At 49.4% G+C, this 18455-nt stretch overlaps 1 protein-coding gene across 3 annotated transcripts in view; it reads right to left on the reverse strand.

Moving 5' to 3' along the window:
• The window catches only part of DYNC2H1 (dynein cytoplasmic 2 heavy chain 1), a 1560829-nt gene that overhangs the window by 1480022 nt on the left and 62352 nt on the right, over positions 1-18455 (reverse strand). For all 3 annotated transcript variants that reach the window (XM_086935265.1, XM_086935264.1, XM_086935263.1), the window contains exons 7-8: positions 6134-6268; positions 5932-6045 (exon numbers count right to left, since the gene is read on the reverse strand). In XM_086935265.1, the coding sequence (XP_086791391.1) occupies positions 5932-6045; positions 6134-6268 (249 nt within the window). The remainder of the gene's footprint in view (positions 1-5931; positions 6046-6133; positions 6269-18455) is intronic.

Consider the following 18455-nt stretch of genomic DNA (forward strand, 5'->3'; position numbering starts at 1 on the left):
GCACACACGGAGTGGCACCGTTGGACTCACTATGCTTTGCCTCCTCTTGGTCCTCTACCAACCATACACAGAGGAACTTCGTACTCTCTTTGCTTACTAGTCATTTTGGGGCTTGTACGCTGGACCTCGTTAAACACGCCCCCCCAGTCCCTCCTTTTGTTGAATAATGTGCAGATTGATTAACAAATTCAGTAAAGACTGGGGTATTCCCCAGCCTGCCAGTTTCAACCAGAGTCTATGGCGGTTTACATGATCGAAAGCTGCCCGGTAATCGATAAAGCACAAGTATAGCAGCATTTTTGTAATCACAGCCTTATCTATTAACAGAGCCATAGTTGTTATGTTTGTTATGGTCCCAACAGATTTGGAAAAGCCAGTGTGATTTAGGGGGATGAGTTGTCTTCCACCCCGCATTGCAGTTCGTCCAACAGAGTGCCAGCAAAGTATTTTGCCTCATTGTCCAAGAGGGCAACTGACCGATAGCTCTTAGGCTGAGTCTTGTCACCTGATTTAAAAATTGGCGAAATTATCGAAGTCCGCCAGGAAGGAGGTGGTAGGCCGGTCAGTCTTATTTCCATAAACAGAGGGCTAAGTGCTTTCGCCCAATATTCTGTATCTTGTTTGTAAAGTACAGGTGGAATTCCATTGGGTCCCGGTGCCCCTTCTTGCCTTCCCTTCTTGATGTAACTGTTGATTGCTTTAAAGTGATCATTTGAGAGTGTGACTCCTGGTGATTCTTCTTCATACCATTTCTCTAATATTGCATTTGCCTCATTGGGTCGGTGTTTCAAGGTGGTGGGCCTCTGTTTTATGTCTATGCTAGTTTCTATGTGCAATAAGGTTATTTCTTGATGAAAATTATTTCCAAGGTAGGTAGCCCAATCTTCCTTGGATATATTTAAAGACAGACCCTCATGCATTGGATGGGTGAATCTTTTTATTGTATCCCAGAATCTAGCACTGTTTTTCCTCTTGCAATCCGCATGTAGTTTCGCCCATAAGCTGTCTTCGTTGTCACGCCAGGCTTCCCAAATTGCTTGCTTCAGCTGTTTTTTCTGCTGTCGCAATACAGCTAGTTTAGAGATGTTGGTTGGAGACTGGCGCACCTGCCGCAAGGAGGAATTAATACTGTTTTTGATGGATTTTATCTTACTCTTTTTTGGCATGGAGAGGTTAGTGTGGCCTGTATAGCCATGCTGCTATTTAGATTTGATTGGGGAGGAAAAAGATGTTGCCAAGGCATTTATATAATTTATCAATTTCTCTAATTCATTGTCTCCTTCCTGTGATTCAAATAAATGTTTTGCAGCTTGCTGGAAGTTATATTGCGTTGCACGCATACATTTTATTTTCCTAAAATTGGTTGTGGTCATTATGCATCGTTGGCCCTTCCATTTCGTTAATCTTGGCATGTTTGTGCGAAGTATAAGCTCCTGGGGCAGGTGATCGCTATCAGCTTTGTCGCCCATACTAAATGAGAACATTTCTTTGAAGAGGGTTAGACACACAAAGGTATAGTCCAGCGTTGAGTTTTTGGTTGATGAGTTATAAGTGAATGAGGAGGGTGTCACCTATACATCTGCCATTCGCTGCTCTGAGGGTAAGATGTTCAAGAGTCTCTATAAGGAGTTGGCTGATTTTTAAGGGTGCTGCTGATGAATTGGTGCCCTGTGGCGGGATATTCAATAGCTGGTTATGTATGGAGACTTCCTCTGCTTTCGATGGAGCAAGTAGATGTAAATTAAAATCCTCTGTCAGTATCATGTCTGCTGTGTTGACCTCTCTCAAGCATAACTCTACGAAGTTGGCCAGTTGTTTTGCATTGTTAGATTTCCCGTTAGGATGTATGTACGTATTTATTATTATTATATCCTTGTGCCCATTCCATGATGGCCCCATTATGGTGGAAATTTTTATGGCAATGGATTCTGATGTTGTTAAGGTTGCGCAGGTATTATTTACGTAGATTACCAGGCCTCCCTGCAGGTGGCCACGTCTTGCCTTTTTGAGGGCTGGTGCCTAGAAACGTAGATATCCTTGGAGATGTGGTGGATCTGTCATCCATGTCTCCTGTAAAGCAATGTGTGAAATGGCTTTTGATAGTTCATGATGGCATGGTCTGACAGCTTACTGTTCAGCCCATGTTCCATGAGCATATCCGTAGTAAGTTCATTTCACCTTCTGACAAATTATACCTGTTAATCTGTCAGTTGTTTCTTACTTGATTGGTGACTACCCTCGTGGGACATCTTGAGCCTTCATGGCAGAAACCTTGATATACGTGATTCAGGCAATATATCCCTGTATCCTGTGGCTGTCTCATGGTGACCTGCGAGGGCCCCCTTGCCCCTCTCAGTACAGAATTAGAGGTGTTGCACCGTTCTATTTTCCATCTATCCCCTTGCCACTGTGTTAGTGGTGTGGGATAGCCAGGTGTGTTGATGGGTTTTATCTTTTGCCCGAATTTTCAAATGTCGATCCTTCCAGTAATATTTTTTGTACAATATTTTCCGATCTCCATGTTGTTTGTGTGACCTCACCCCCCTGAGGATCTCCTTGGCTGACAAACTCTACTGAATCCAGATCGGTTGAGATTACTACCACGTATACCCTCATTATCGGAGGTAAACGAAAAATATTCCCTCGATTTAATATGTCGCTGCCACCTCTTGACCTGTATACTGGTATAAACTCCAGTATTTTCACGTTCTTATTGAGGTCATTCACTCGGTTATCTAATTGTAGCCTGTTAGTGGGCTCAAAGTTGTTTGTGGTTGTTTGAGCCAGTGTTATAGCTGCGTCTGCCCTGCTCTGGTCCTTTGGAGTTTTATTTGTAGCTGGCCCAGCGCAGGGCAACCTAGGGCAGGAAAGATGCTCCATAACTGCCTTGGGGGATGGGCTTGATTCTTATACTACCTTGTTTGGATTCTATATAGTTAACGGTTCGCTCATCTCCTCCAGCATTAGAAACTGTGATGGGCAGGTAATTAAACGCTCTTTTTGATTGATGATCTGGCTGGGTAGTAGAGATGGTAGTCTTAGAGAGTTTGTCATCTTCGGCCATGAGTCCTACGGTTGTATGGTTGGAAGCATGAAGCTGTGTGGTAAGTTTCTTCCAATTTCGTTCTACACGGCAGCAGTTGATGTTCAGCTTCATCGCTAGCTAGTTTTTCGAGCCTTGTTGGTACATGTTCCTGCTTCTTCCCCTGGTGATATTTGTAGCAAGGAACCAGCAGTGGCAGACTTTTGGTTGGAATTTGAATTTGCGAGCGGCCCTTACCCAGGACGCAATGTACTTGATTGGGTTTTGCCTGTTTCCGCTGGAGATGCTTGAATTGAAAGGTCAGAGGTTTCAGGCATGTCTGTCTAAAGAGGCGGGCAAAGTCAAAGATTGATTTTTGATTCCGACCCTTTCTCCTTTGGGCACGCCTTTGTTTGGCATTAGAAGTTGCTCCTGGGTCAGCCGGCTCTGCCTCTCCCCTAGGTAGATTCAGATGCTGATGCATGTGTCTTAATGCACCCATCTTTTTTGGCATTACCTGTTGTTGGCTGCTTTAAGGTAGACGGTAAAGGACCTAGTTTCCCTGTGTTATATATGCTTGTTCCACTCTTATCCTCAGCGGGGTAGGTTTCCTTTTCATTAGACCCGATAAGGTTTCCTTGCTGAGTCCTTGATTTGGGTGCACAAGAGGGGAGAGAGGTAAGTTTGTCGACTTTTGGGTCGACTATTGGGCCGCAACCACAATTTAGCTCCCATTCTTGTAGTTTTCCATGTGAGCTCTGGAAGAGCGAGTTCAGAGCACCAAGTTTTTCGTCAATTGCCAACACAAACACTGCCAGTGTGTTTAATAGAGTTAGCTGAGTGTCCATTTTGTCTGATTGACACTGAAGGGCTTCCACTAGGAGTTGTTCTGTTTTAAGTAAACTAGCCCAGGCATTTTCAGAGTCACATTTTTTCTGAAGATTGGTTGAATTTCCTAAGTCGGATGTCAGTCACAGGGCCTCCCTTCCCCGAGTCCCTTCCAGCTCTGTGTTCTTTAGTATGGGGAAGTTTTGAGGGTCCAACCAGGGTCTCACTGGTGCTTGTTGTGTAGGATTTATCAGTAAATCATCCCAGTCCCCTGCGTCAATGTTTGATAGTTTCTTTAAATTTTCCGACTCTTGTCCTAGTGCTGGTTCCGTGCAGTGGGGTATTGATGATAATAACAAAGAGGCATCCGGCGGTGGGGTTGAACAGGTCCTTGCTTTTTTAATGGCAATAGGTGGTGTGCCTATCTCTATTATAGTCAATTCCTTTTGTGGTACAGTTATTCCCTTTTTTCCCCTTACGACCTTCCTCTTCTTGCTGGTCTTTGTTTTCTCTTCCAGCTCGTTCATGAGGCTTTGCCAGCTCCTTTGTTGTTACTAGATTGCTGGGTGTGATTGCTTTTGACATTCCAGCTTCTCGTGGCCCTGGGGCTCCTGCGGCAATGGTTTGGCATTATTTTGCGCAGCTGATATTAAAGCTGATGTACTGTGTGTTTGGTATGGTGGGTCTTTCGATTCGGGGTCGCTTTTTGTGCTAGATGTTGAGCTTTGGTCAATGATTTCAGTCCTGTTCATTCCGCTGTCCGATAGTTTGAGTGGTGAAATTGGAGTTTTGAGACCTTGTGCTGCAATTGAGCTTGTAAGAGGGCGTTCCGCGGGTTTTTAGAAACTGAAATGTTGTAAAAATTTTAGGCGCTGTCCATTTGTTGCAATTCTGAGTTGGTCCGATCTCCAAATTGTTGTCCCTTTTGGTGGGGCCCATGTCAGGGGAGGTGACGCCTGCTCTAGTTTTAGGGTGGGACTCGGCCATACAGCCCTTGGGCGACAAGGATCCTCTTTTGCGCTTACTCGTTTTTGTTTGTTTGTTTGTTCTAGACGTGCACCCCCTGATCCTGCCAGATCTCATTTCCTCTTTGGCGAGTTGTCTAGTTGGCTAGTTATCCTCTTAGGCCTCTGTTCGACACCGCGCTCGCTCGGTGCTAACCAAACCTGCAGTGGCAACGCGTAGTGCCAGGCGAAACAGGGAGACAAGGACATAGAGAGAGCAGGCTGTAGGAGATGAGGTGGTGTAAGTTGAGTAACACTATGCACCACCATGCAACATGCGCCACCGTGCACTGCAATCCAGGTTCACACCCCCAGCCACACCTGCCTGGTACTACCAGGACTGTAGTCTCTCACCTGACTTCTTCTCTATTCTCTGTCACCCCGGTCAGGTCTGGTTTGCAGGTTGCAGGTGACACGCAGGCAAAAGCGGGCAACGAGGGAGTGGCGGGAGGCGGGAGACAAGTGGATGGTGGGGGGGTAGCAGTCAGTAATCACGGTCAGGACCAGTCTCACATTCTGCCTGGCCGTGCTGCTGCTCCGAAGATTAGGGGGTTGTTTCTTGGTTTCATAGCTTGATGGCCAATTAAATGTCTAGCATGAGATTAGGCGGGCCTTGCGGCTTTGTGGCGGAAAATCAAGCGAGTGCCCCTTGTCTTGCGGCGCCCGCAACACCTGCAGCTATGTAGCTCCGTGGCTCCACGGTTCCTATAGTTTTCGTGGCACCCGTAGCTCTGTGATTTTGATAGTTTTGCGGTTTTCAGTGCTCCCGGTGCTATGTCGCAGTGCCGCCGCTTCTCTCCTTCTCCTTCTTGTGGCTTACGGGACTCACTTGCGGTACCCGGAGCCGCTGCCGCTTCTCCCCTTCTCGTGGCTCACTGTCTGGCTCACTGCTCACTGATTGCTGCTCTCTGCTGCTCTATAGCGGCTCCAATGTTCAGCAGAACAACGATCGCAGCCAAATCTAGTCATAATTAAAAGGTTACCTTAAAAAGGACATTGTTCCACCCTCAGAAGTATATCTTAAACATTCACAAATTAATGCAAAGGAAGACAACAATTTAACAGCAATACTTTTACCTGCTGAGGAGTGTCCTGGATGTCTGAAATGTAGGTCTTGAGTTTCCTTGCAATTTTATGTTCTGCTGGTTCAATAATCTTTTCATATTGAGACACTGCCGCTCTCCACAATGGCTTGAAGAAAGGAGAAAGTACATTTTGTTTCTGATATTCCAGTTCTTGCTTAAAAACTTTGGGGCATACATTTCAAATGTCACTCTACCTCAGTGTATGGGTTGTAGTGCACTGGATTTAAACCTGCAAATGGCTCGAACACTTGGGCAAGATGCAGAGCTTGTTGCTCACCCACCGGCACAAAATAAATCAGTTTTTCATAAACTGTTCTAATGGTTAACACCTGCAAAACAAAATACAATTACTAGAGTATGCTCAACCGTATCTCAGAAATGATTCAATTAAATGAATATTTCTAATATGGCCAAAGAATAATTCTGAACACATTAAAGTTGGTCAACAAATTTCCTTTTGCAGACCCTCACTCCCAAATGCAGTCTTTGCCTTCCCTTTGCAAATTTCCTACTGCCCCATTGCCCACTGAAGACCTTTGACAATGCAGTTTCCTTACTCCTCACTGCTTTTTCACCCTCTAAGTTACGCACAAGTTGCACAGGTGATATATACATTTAAAAAGTTAGCTATATGAGAACATTAAGGTGGCAGATGTATCATTTTAGCAGTTTGCGAGTCCTTAATAGCGATTTTTAGCGAATCGCTATTAAGGAATCGCAAAATGCTGTGTGGGTAGGAATCGCAATAATATTTGTGATTCCTTAATTGCGAATCGCAAATTGCAATTTGCAATTAAGGAATACCTTCCCATTCGTTCCTATGGGCCTAGAGGCCTATAGGAATGAATGGGAAGACGTTCGAAATTTGCAAGCACCCATTAGGCACTCGCAAATTGCGAATGCAATTTCAAGGGTTCAAGGTTGTCAAAAGGACACCCTGTAGCAACCCTGAAATACGTATGCATGCACATGTAGCGCCATACGGGCATGTATGTGCACTTTGAAAAATGCATACTAGTGCATTTTTCAAAGAAATCGCAAATTACCACCAACTTGAAGTTGGTGGTAATTTGCGATTTCTTAAGGAGAAATTGCACAACTTGGGTTCTTCCTGCATTGTATTTAAGGTATCGGAATTTGCAATTCCTTAAATGCATTCGCAAAATAGGGAATCGCTAATTTTGCAATTCCTTATTTTGCAAGGGCCTTTTTTGGATAATACCTCCTAAAAGGCTTTTCTCCCTTTGCAAACGGGCCAATTCTGAGAATCAACCCGTTTGCGAACGGGAAAAGGGCTTTAGCATCTGGCCCCAAGTCTTGTAAATCGATGTAAGTCAGCAAATGATGAGGATTGGTTTCCTGAAAACTGTAAAGCATGACCACCAGAAGTGACTCTCACCAGGTCTATGAAGATGTTCGCCTGAACTGTACTAATAATTTGCTTATACAACTAATAATGACTAAATGAAGCTATACTTGGAACAACGGTTATTTTGAGTATTATCACCTAATTCTGTCATCTTCGAAAAATTCTAGAATTACTATTTTGGTGAAGGATGCTATGGACAGGGCCAATGGAATTATGCGGCCACTGCATTTTCGCATAATTATCAATGTGGTTTACATCTTTTTTGGATGGCCGCCGCCAGACGATCTGGGTTTCCCAGAGCTCCGCCGAGATCCCGCCATTGGGAGTCGGGGTTCCACAGGGTTCTGTGTTGAGCCCGTCATTGTTTAACATCTTTATGTCCCCTCTGGCGGCTGCGGTGGAGGCTTACGGAGCCCAGATCGTGTCCTACGCCGATGACACGCAACTCCTCTTCACATGTGGTAAAGATCAGCCATTTGATGGGGAGAGAATCCGGGATTGCCTGGGAATGGTTTTTGGATGGTTCCAGCGGAACAGTCTGAAGGCCAACTCCAGTAAGTCGGACGTTTTATTCTTCGGCTGTGCCACCGACCCCGAGTGGCGGCAATGGTGGCCGGCAGCCATGTGTCCCCCGGCACAATCCTCTCTGGTTGCCAAGAACCTTGGTGTTAAGCTGGATAACAAGCTCTCATTGAGAGCGCACGTTCTTGGCCTGTCCGGCACCTGTTTCGGCATTCTGAAGATGCTCCGCAAGTTCCTTCCTTTATTATCTGCGGAGCACAGGCGGATTACGGTGCAGGCGCTTATTGGATCCAGGCTAGACTATGCCAATGCCCTTTTCCTGGGCCTCCCGGATTACTTGGTCCAGCGCTTGCAGGTGGCACAAAACTCTGCAGCCCGTGCGATTTTTGGTCTGCATAGGCGGGCACGGCTTCTTGGCTGCTGCAGACGCTCCATTGGTTGCCTACCCGGAAGCGGATTATGTTTAAATCCCTGACGCTGATGCACAAAGCATTGTTTGGCTCAGGTGCGGGATATCTGCAGAAGAGACTGGCTTTCTATCGCCCTGCCCGCTCACTGTGATCTGAATCCCTCTTCACTGCTGTGGTTCCGCGTGTGAGGAAGGCCCGCATCGGGGGCGTTCTTTCAGCCTCAAGGCCCCCAGCTGTGGAATTCGCTTCCGTTGGCACTACGCAGTACCCCCAATCTGCTTCAATTCAGAAAAAATCTTAAAACCTGGCTTTTTAATCTTTCTGTTTAGGTGAGTTTCTTTCTTTTGAGTCTGCTTTTTAGGGCTCGGGCCTCCGCTTCACCACGAAGTGGTGGGCGGAGCTTCCGAGCTCTTTAGTATTTAGAAAAAAAATTCAGAAAGGGGTCTAGCTGGCACATTCCTCACATTCTTTAGTGCGCGCCGGCGTTTTTTATGGCATCTGCCTAGTGATTCGTCTTCGCTGTGCTGTCTATGTAGTAGCTTTGACGTGATAGGGTATATTTACTTTTCGTCCGTCATTTATTGCAGTTGTATGGCATATTCTGTGCGCAAACGAGCACAGCTGAGTGATTAATCTTAATTACGAGCTGTGAGAGTGCCCGTGTAATGCAATGCAGATGTTCTGAGCGGTGAGCGCGTTCAATGTAAAATGACGAGAGGCAGCAGGCGAGGCTCACAGAAGATGACTCATACATGCTCGTCCACACTGTAGTTCTTGTGTTTCCTGAATGCTCTCATTTCAAAAGGGCGCCATTTCCTTCTTTTCCTCGCACGCTGCGCTGCACTATTTTTGTCTGTGGTTTAAAAAACGGTGTTTAAAGGCGTTTTATTATAAAACATTTGGATTATGGTTCTGTAAGCTTTGTTTTCCGAATTTTAATAAGTGCTGACATGCAGACTACTGGTTGAATAAATGATGAGGGTTAAAAGTGACCTTCGTGACACGTGCTGTCGAGCCTGACTCGCAGAGTGAACATGCAGTCATCATTATTGTAAAGTTTGTGGAAAAAACGTGAATACGCAATAATCATGGAAAACAGAGCCTTCCCGCGGTTACAATGGGAATTCACAAATGTGTTGTGTGTCTCACGTAATGCCAATGGCTATTTCATTAGAAAAAATTAGACTCATTGATACATGCACCACCACCGGCAGTACTACCAGTACTACAGCCACCAGTACTACCACTACCACCACCACCAGTACTAACAGTAGCACGACCACCAGTACCACCACCACCAGTACTACCACTACCAGTACTACCATTACCATTACCACTACCACCACCACCAGTACCACCACCCCCAGTACTACCACCACCCCAAGTACTACCAGTACTTCAGCCACCACTACTACCACTACCACCACCACCAGTACTAACAGTAGCACGACCACCAGTACCACGACCACCAGTACTACCACTACTACCAATACCAGTACCACTACCACCACCAGTACCACCACCACCAGTACCACCACCACCAGTACCACCACCACCAGTACTACCACTACCAGTAGTACGGGCAGCAGTACCACCACCACTAGCACTGCCACTACCGGTACCACCACCAGTAGTACCACTACCAGTACTACCACCAGCACCAGTACCACCACCACCAGTACTACCACTACCAGTACCACCAACACCCCAGTACTACCAGTACTACAGCCACCAGTACTACAACTACCACCACCACCAGTACTAACAGTACCACGACCACCAGTACTACCACTACTACCAATACCAGTACCACTACCACCACCAGTACTACCACCACTAGTACCACCACCACCAGTACTACCACTACCAGTACTACGGGCAGCAGTACCACCACCACTAGCACTACCACTACCGGTACCACCACCAGTACTACCACTACCACCACCACCAGTACCACCACCACCAGTACTACCACCAACAGTACTACCACTACCACCACCTCCAGTACTACCACTACTACCACTACCAGTACCACCACCACCACCAGTACTACCAGTAACACCACCACCAGTACTACCAGTACCACCACCACCACCAGTACTTTCAGTACTACCACCATCAGTACTACCACTACTACAGCCACCAGTACTACCACTACTACAGCCACCAGTACTACCACTACCACCACCACCAGTACTACCACTACCACGACCACCAGTACTACCACTACCAGTACTACCAATACCAGTACCACTACCACCACCAGTACTACCATCACCACTACCACCACCACCAGTACTACCACTACCAGTACTACGGGCAGCAGTACCACCACCACTAGCACTACCACTACCGGTACCACCACCAGTACTACCACTACCACCACCACCAGTACCACCACCACCAGTACTACCACCAACAGTACTACCACTACCAGTACCACCACCTCCAGTACTACCACTACTACCACTACCAGTACCACCACCACCACCAGTACTACCAGTAACACCACCACCAGTACTACCAGTACCACCACCACCAGTACTTCCAGTACTACCACCATCAGTATTACCATTACTACCACTACTACAGGCACCAGTACTACCACTACTACAGCCACCAGTACTACCACTACCACCACCACCAGTACTACCACTACCACGACCACCAGTACTACCACTACCAGTACTACCAATACCAGTACCACTACCACCACCAGTACTACCATCACCAGTACCACCACCACCAGTACTACCACTACCAGTACTACGGGCAGCAGTACCACCACCATTAGCACTACCACTACCGGTACCACCACCAGTACTACCACTACCAGTACCACCACCACCAGGATTGCCTGCCTCACTGACCCGACAGCTGACCACGGACCGTAACACTCCAGCGGGAGTTTTCCTGTGCCTGCTGCTGCTGCCGCTACGCCTCGCAGGACCCGCTTCGCGGACCCCGCTTCGCGGACAGCAGCGGCTATCTGAGTTCTTCAAAGGGAGTTCCTGCATCTGAAGGTCTACAACCGGCAGGGCTGCGAGCTTGCAGCGGGGGACTCCAAGGACCAGGAGCCCCCGCGCGCCCTTCTCCACCTGGGCTGCTCTCCCTGCCGGCTCCACCCCCAACAGCACAGCACTGCTAAAGAAGCGCCGCGCCTTTCCTCCCGCGGATTGCCTGCCTCACTGACCCGACAGCTGACCACGGACCGTAACACTCCAGCGGGAGTTTTCCTGTGCCTGCTGCTGCTGCCGCTACGCCTCGCAGGACCCGCTTCGCGGGCCCCGCTTCGCGGACAGCAGCGGCTATCTGAGTTCTTCAAAGGGAGTTCCTGCATCTGAAGGTCTACAACCGGCAGGGCTGCGAGCTTGCAGCGGGGGACTCCAAGGACCAGGAGCCCCCGCGCGCCCTTCTCCACCTGGGCTGCTCTCCCTGCCGGCTCCACCCCCAACAGCACAGCACTGCTAAAGAAGCGCCGCGCCTTTCCTCCCGCGGATTGCCTGCCTCACTGACCCGACAGCTGACCACGGACCGTAACACTCCAGCGGGAGTTTTCCTGTGCCTGCTGCTGCTGCCGCTACGCCTCGCAGGACCCGCTTCGCGGGCCCCGCTTCGCGGACAGCAGCGGCTATCTGAGTTCTTCAAAGGGAGTTCCTGCATCTGAAGGTCTACAACCGGCAGGGCTGCGAGCTTGCAGCGGGGGACTCCAAGGACCAGGAGCCCCCGCGCGCCCTTCTCCACCTGGGCTGCTCTCCCTGCCGGCTCCACCCCCAACAGCACAGCACTGCTAAAGAAGCGCCGTACCTTTCCTCCCGCGGATTGCCTGCCTCACTGACCCGACAGCTGACCACGGACCGTAACACTCCAGCGGGAGTTTTCCTGTGCCTGCTGCTGCTGCCGCTACGCCTCGCAGGACCCGCTTCGCGGGCCCCGCTTCGCGGACAGCAGTGGCTATCTGAGTTCTTCAAAGGGAGTTCCTGCATCTGAAGGTCTACAACCGGCAGGGCTGCGAGCTTGCAGCGGGGGACTCCAAGGACCAGGAGCCCCCGCGCGCCCTTCTCCACCTGGGCTGCTCTCCCTGCCGGCTCCACCCCCAACAGCACAGCACTGCTAAAGAAGCGCCGCGCCTTTCCTCCCGCGGATTGCCTGCCTCACTGACCCGACAGCTGACCACGGACCGTAACACTCCAGCGGGAGTTTTCCTGTGCCTGCTGCTGCTGCCGCTACGCCTCGCAGGACCCGCTTCGCGGGCCCCGCTTCGCGGACAGCAGCGGCTATCTGAGTTCTTCAAAGGGAGTTCCTGCATCTGAAGGTCTACAACCGGCAGTGCTGCGAGCTTGCAGCGGGGGACTCCAAGGACCAGGAGCCCCCGCGCGCCCTTCTCCACCTGGGCTGCTCTCCCTGCCGGCTCCACCCCCAACAGCACAGCACTGCTAAAGAAGCGCCGCGCCTTTCCTCCCGCGGATTGCCTGCCTCACTGACCCGACAGCTGACCACGGACCGTAACACTCCAGCGGGAGTTTTCCTGTGCCTGCTGCTGCTGCCGCTACGCCTCGCAGGACCCGCTTCGCGGGCCCCGCTTCGCGGACAGCAGCGGCTATCTGAGTTCTTCAAAGGGAGTTCCTGCATCTGAAGGTCTACAACCGGCAGGGCTGCGAGCTTGCAGCGGGGGACTCCAAGGACCAGGAGCCCCCGCGCGCCCTTCTCCACCTGGGCTGCTCTCCCTGCCGGCTCCACCCCCAACAGCACAGCACTGCTAAAGAAGCGCCGCGCCTTTCCTCCCGCGGATTGCCTGCCTCACTGACCCGACAGCTGACCACGGACCGTAACACTCCAGCGGGAGTTTTCCTGTGCCTGCTGCTGCTGCCGCTACGCCTCGCAGGACCCGCTTCGCGGGCCCCGCTTCGCGGACAGCAGCGGCTATCTGAGTTCTTCAAAGGGAGTTCCTGCATCTGAAGGTCTACAACCGGCAGGGCTGCGAGCTTGCAGCGGGGGACTCCAAGGACCAGGAGCCCCCGCGCGCCCTTCTCCACCTGGGCTGCTCTCCCTGCCGGCTCCACCCCCAACAGCACAGCACTGCTAAAGAAGCGCCGCGCCTTTCCTCCCGCGGATTGCCTGCCTCACTGACCCGACAGCTGACCACGGACCGTAACACTCCAGCGGGAGTTTTCCTGTGCCTGCTGCTGCTGCCGCTACGCCTCGCAGGACCCGCTTCGCGGGCCCCGCTTCGCGGACAGCAGCGGCTATCTGAGTTCTTCAAAGGGAGTTCCTGCATCTGAAGGTCTACAACCGGCAGGGCTGCGAGCTTGCAGCGGGGGACTCCAAGGACCAGGAGCCCCCGCGCGCCCTTCTCCACCTGGGCTGCTCTCCCTGCCGGCTCCACCCCCAACAGCACAGCACTGCTAAAGAAGCGCCGCGCCTTTCCTCCCGCGGATTGCCTGCCTCACTGACCCGACAGCTGACCACGGACCGTAACACTCCAGCGGGAGTTTTCCTGTGCCTGCTGCTGCTGCCGCTACGCCTCGCAGGACCCGCTTCGCGGGCCCCGCTTCGCGGACAGCAGCGGCTATCTGAGTTCTTCAAAGGGAGTTCCTGCATCTGAAGGTCTACAACCGGCAGGGCTGCGAGCTTGCAGCGGGGGACTCCAAGGACCAGGAGCCCCCGCGCGCCCTTCTCCACCTGGGCTGCTCTCCCTGCCGGCTCCACCCCCTTGACCGCCAATCACACATCTATAAAAGGAATTCTACATCCCCGCCGCGCGGGAGCGCGCGGGAGGGCGCCGGGAGAAGCCCGGGACAAGGGCGGGACCGTCTGTGGCCGTCAGAGGCCATAGGAGGCCGGGCTGGGCCCACTCCCTAACATCTCATTTTACGACATACCCAAGGTACTGGTTTATTCAAACTAACATTTGTGGACTGCCAAGTATTGCCACCTGGAGTGTCATTTAGAGCTGTTCTCCTTTCTACTACTTGTAGCCAGACGGGGGTCAGTGGGATCCCTATGATCCCCCACTGAATCGCCCAGGTATAAGGTTTAGTATGGGGGAGTAAACGCTATATAATAGGAGTAAAACATAGATCATCTGGTCTTCTTTGGACGTTTTCTCCTGTTAATTGATTCTTCCTCATAGGTGGCTCATCAGGACTGCCTGGGACTGACCATAGGTTATTTTTAAGATTTATACAAATCAGAGCTTTGGTATTTTTCCGTAATTGTTTTAGGATTAGAGTTTATTTAATTTATAATGTGTGCATGCTGCGTGATACTATTTTTAAAAAAAAATATTTTTTCTTTGGTTAGGTACATTTGTAACCTACTTTTGTTCGTCTATAGCTTTCACCTGTGTAGTTTGCGACCTTTGAATCTATCCCCATCCACCTGTAATTATGTCTAAAAAATCGGCCTCCGCCACCCCAGCCCCACTTAAAACTCTTGACTCCTTTCTAGTACAAGTGGTTAAAAAGATAAATAATGACAGAAGGGAATCTCTGGGCTTGAGCCAATCGCCGATCTTGCCACCACTGAGCCCAGACCCTAGCATACAAACCCCCGACACTCCATTGCCAGACCCTTCAATTCTCATACCTGACGACAACCTAACTAACTTAATTAATTTGGAGGTAGATGACGGGAACGCTGACTTGTTAGCGGATCAGTCAGTAAATGTTGCGTCTGATTCTGAGCAGCAGCAAAATATTGTTGAGGAGTTTCCTTCTCCTTCATCTTCCTCCCCGGTTACGCGCCCTATGAGAAATTGTAGAAAAGCTCAAGCCAAAAGGGGGGGAAAACAGCTAGGAAAGAAAAAAATCAATTCACCCCCTAGACATAAAGGGAAAAATGTGGAGCATGTAGATGTGGACGAGCTTAAACAAATTATTGATGATGACCTATTTAACAGGATTTCTGATATGATAGATATCAAAATTAAAACCATCATCAAGCCCCTCATCGGGAAAATTGACAAACTAACATCTGAAATAAAAAAGTTGGGAGGGCTTCAAAGCAAGTTGGCGGATGATTTGGAGAATTTAGGTAATGAAGTCCGTAATCCTGTAGTCACCCTGGAGGAAGATCTGGGTGCAGTTTTAGGCACTACGGATATCGTACAACAGCCCACCTTGGATGGCCAACTGCTACCATCTGTGCCCACTAACGACAATGTTATTAGAGAGGCCCCCACGTCACAACCTTTGGCCCCAACCCCATCGCCCCAAGTGGATGACCCCCCACAATTTTTTCAGGAAGCTGCTCCTTTAGTCCTGGTGCTGGCGAATGTCCCCGCTTTATCTCAGGAGCAAAAAGAATCTGCCCAAGGCCTTAAGGATAAAGCCTTATACTGGCTTACCAACAACATGCGCATGGCAGATCAGGGAGCCGACCAGTTAGCTGGGGAAATTGTCAGGGCAAGAAGGGTATCTTGGATTGGCAATAAGACCAAGAAATTTAATGGAGACTGTGTCATATTAAATTTTGTTAACGCAGAAGTACTCCCTAACATCCTAGCTAATATCCTCCCACCGCAACGCAGAACTGGATCTATAATTCCCCTAACCCTGAAATTCTTTTACACCGAGAGCCAGATGGAGACTTCCTCCAAAATTCCAAGGTTCAGAAGAAATGATAGAACTGCTCATTGGGGTGGGGAAACTAGATCCGGATTCAACAATAACTATCCTCGCCTCATGAGTAGCCGAGGGCTAGGGCAAAATAACTTTCCATATGGGCCAACGGCCAGAACACCAGGGCCACTTTGGCCCAATATAAATAGGTGGGGCCCACAAACTCCACGTTATGAATATAGGGGCCAGGGCAATGGGCCTATGTTCAGGCAAGGGAACGAACACTTTCCAATGCGACCAAACACCCCGCAGCCAACGTGGAATCTAGCAGCAAATGGTTGGGGCCAGGTACCCAATCCATTTGACTGGGGAATGGGAATGGGGAACAGATATGGGGTCCTGTCCGGTCTAAATGACTGTGATTGACTTACAGAGGCCACGAACCAGGGAACAGATACCACGGTCCAACAACTGGACGTGGCATCAGCTCCGGCCCTATTAACTGAGACTTCCAGGGACTCCTGCAGGATAATGAGTTGGAATGTTGCGGGGTTAAATGGTAAACGTGAGGATAAATCCTGGTCAAGCTTTGTTCTAGGCCACCACATTATTGCCCTCCAGGAAACGTGGGATACTTCCGACAACCTATGGTGGGATGGGTTCATTAGTTTCACCAAAGCCGCTGTTCATAGCCGCATGGGGAGGGCCAAGGGAGGCCTTCTATTTCTGTTTTCTTTAGATTTAATAGGTAGTTTTAGGCAGATCGACACTGACTCCCCTAACATCCTGGTGGTCGAAAGAGTGCCTAAAAACACCAAAAGGACGATTTTTGTAAATTTCTATAATTCGGGGAACAGTGACCACAGAGGCCGCAATATTATTAATTTGGATAAGATTTTAAATAAGGTCAGTCAAAATAATACGCTCGATATAGATTATATTTTACTAGGTGATTTTAATATCCATCCGTGTAACCTAAATTGCAGGGGAAACAGTCCTGACGGGGATGACGGGCCTGAGGGACCCCACTTCGAACACTCCCCTGAGGGGGAGGAATTGGAGGACTTTCTTGTCAGTTTCGACCTTTATGAACCAGATGGTGACATTAGACAGCCAACTTTCACTGGTATTTCATATGGCACTATCATTGACTATATATTTGTATCCCTAAGCATTCTTATAAGGGTTAATATATATCGCACCACACAATTTCACTCAAGCGACCATAACCCTGTTGAGCTAGAAGTGGCTTGGGGAGACAACATAGGGCCTTCCCCGCTGAAAGTAACCTCCCACCCATTAAAGACAACTGGCCAAGGAAGACGCTTGAAATGGGCTAAGGTGGTCCCAGATAAATTTTATGCAGAGAACTTCCCAAGGATTAAGGGGCAGGTTGAGGTCTGTAAAAACCTTAGCGCACAGGGCAAAGAAACCGTAGAGGCGTTCGAGGCCATATGTGAGCAGGTGTCACAGGACCTTTTGGCAAAAATTAAAAACGTAACCCCAGGAAACAAGCGCTGGTTTGATTCAGCTTGCTCAAAAGCCCATAGATCATTACTGGCAGCTCTCAAAAGTGTTCCTAGGGTAAACGATGAGATCTCAAAACTCAGGAAAATTTATAAATTAGCAGTAAAAAAACGAAAGGACACCATTAAACAAGAAGCCTGGGAAGACCTCCTTTCGGCAGCAGTCCTGAAGAACAGCAAAAAATTCTGGGAGATTATTAAACAGCCCTTCTTCTCAGATAATGATAATGATATCATGGACTGCGTTATTCCTGATGATAAATGGTTATGCCATTTTAAAAATGTCTATGGGGATTCTGTTGACGCTACCACAGACGCCCCGTTGATAAGACCAGCCACCAGCCCCATTATCTTTAACCAAGTAGAGGTGGAGAAAGCCATTATGTCCACTACCAAGCACAAGGCTCCTGGTCCGGACGGGGTGCCTGCTGATTTCTTCATGTACTCCCCAAAATTGTGGGCCGAAGTCCTGACAAACGTGTTTAACGCAGTGAACGATAACCCTGCACCTGCATCATGGAATATTTCCACCATTGTTCCTATTTTTAAAAAAGGCCAGCGGGATGACCCAGGCTGCTATAGGCCCATATCCCTCTTAGATTCCTCGGTAAAAATCTTAGGGAGAGTCCTTTTATCAAGGTTAAGGGAGAATGTTGAGGGTTGTGGTGGACTATCTGAAATCCAATATGGATTTAGGGAAAAAAAAGGCACTATTGAACAATGCATTAATCTACATCTGCTCATCTCCAAATATACTGTAGCTAAGGAGGGGTCCTTGTATCTTGCATTCATGGACCTCTCCTCCGCTTTCGACTTAGTCAATAGGACTAAATTGTGGTCCATTCTGTTGGAGATTGGCATAGATGAAGCATTAGTTACCTTTATGTCCTCCCTGCATCAGGAACTCTTCTCTAGCATACGCGTGACCAACGAGGGCAGGTGCACTGCTCTCTTTAGATCTCTAAGGGGGGTGCGGCAGGGCTGCATTTTGGCCCCCTTACTGTTCACCATCTATATCAATGGCCTGGGTGCGCACCTTGAGGGGCAGGATGCCGACGTCCCGTGTGTAGGAGTAACCAAGATACCGGCACTCCTATACGCCGACGACGCCGTGCTGATCGCTCGCA

This window comes from Lissotriton vulgaris, chromosome 8, assembly GCF_964263255.1.
Source record: "Lissotriton vulgaris chromosome 8, aLisVul1.2, whole genome shotgun sequence".
NCBI classification, from domain to species: domain Eukaryota; kingdom Metazoa; phylum Chordata; class Amphibia; order Caudata; family Salamandridae; genus Lissotriton; species Lissotriton vulgaris.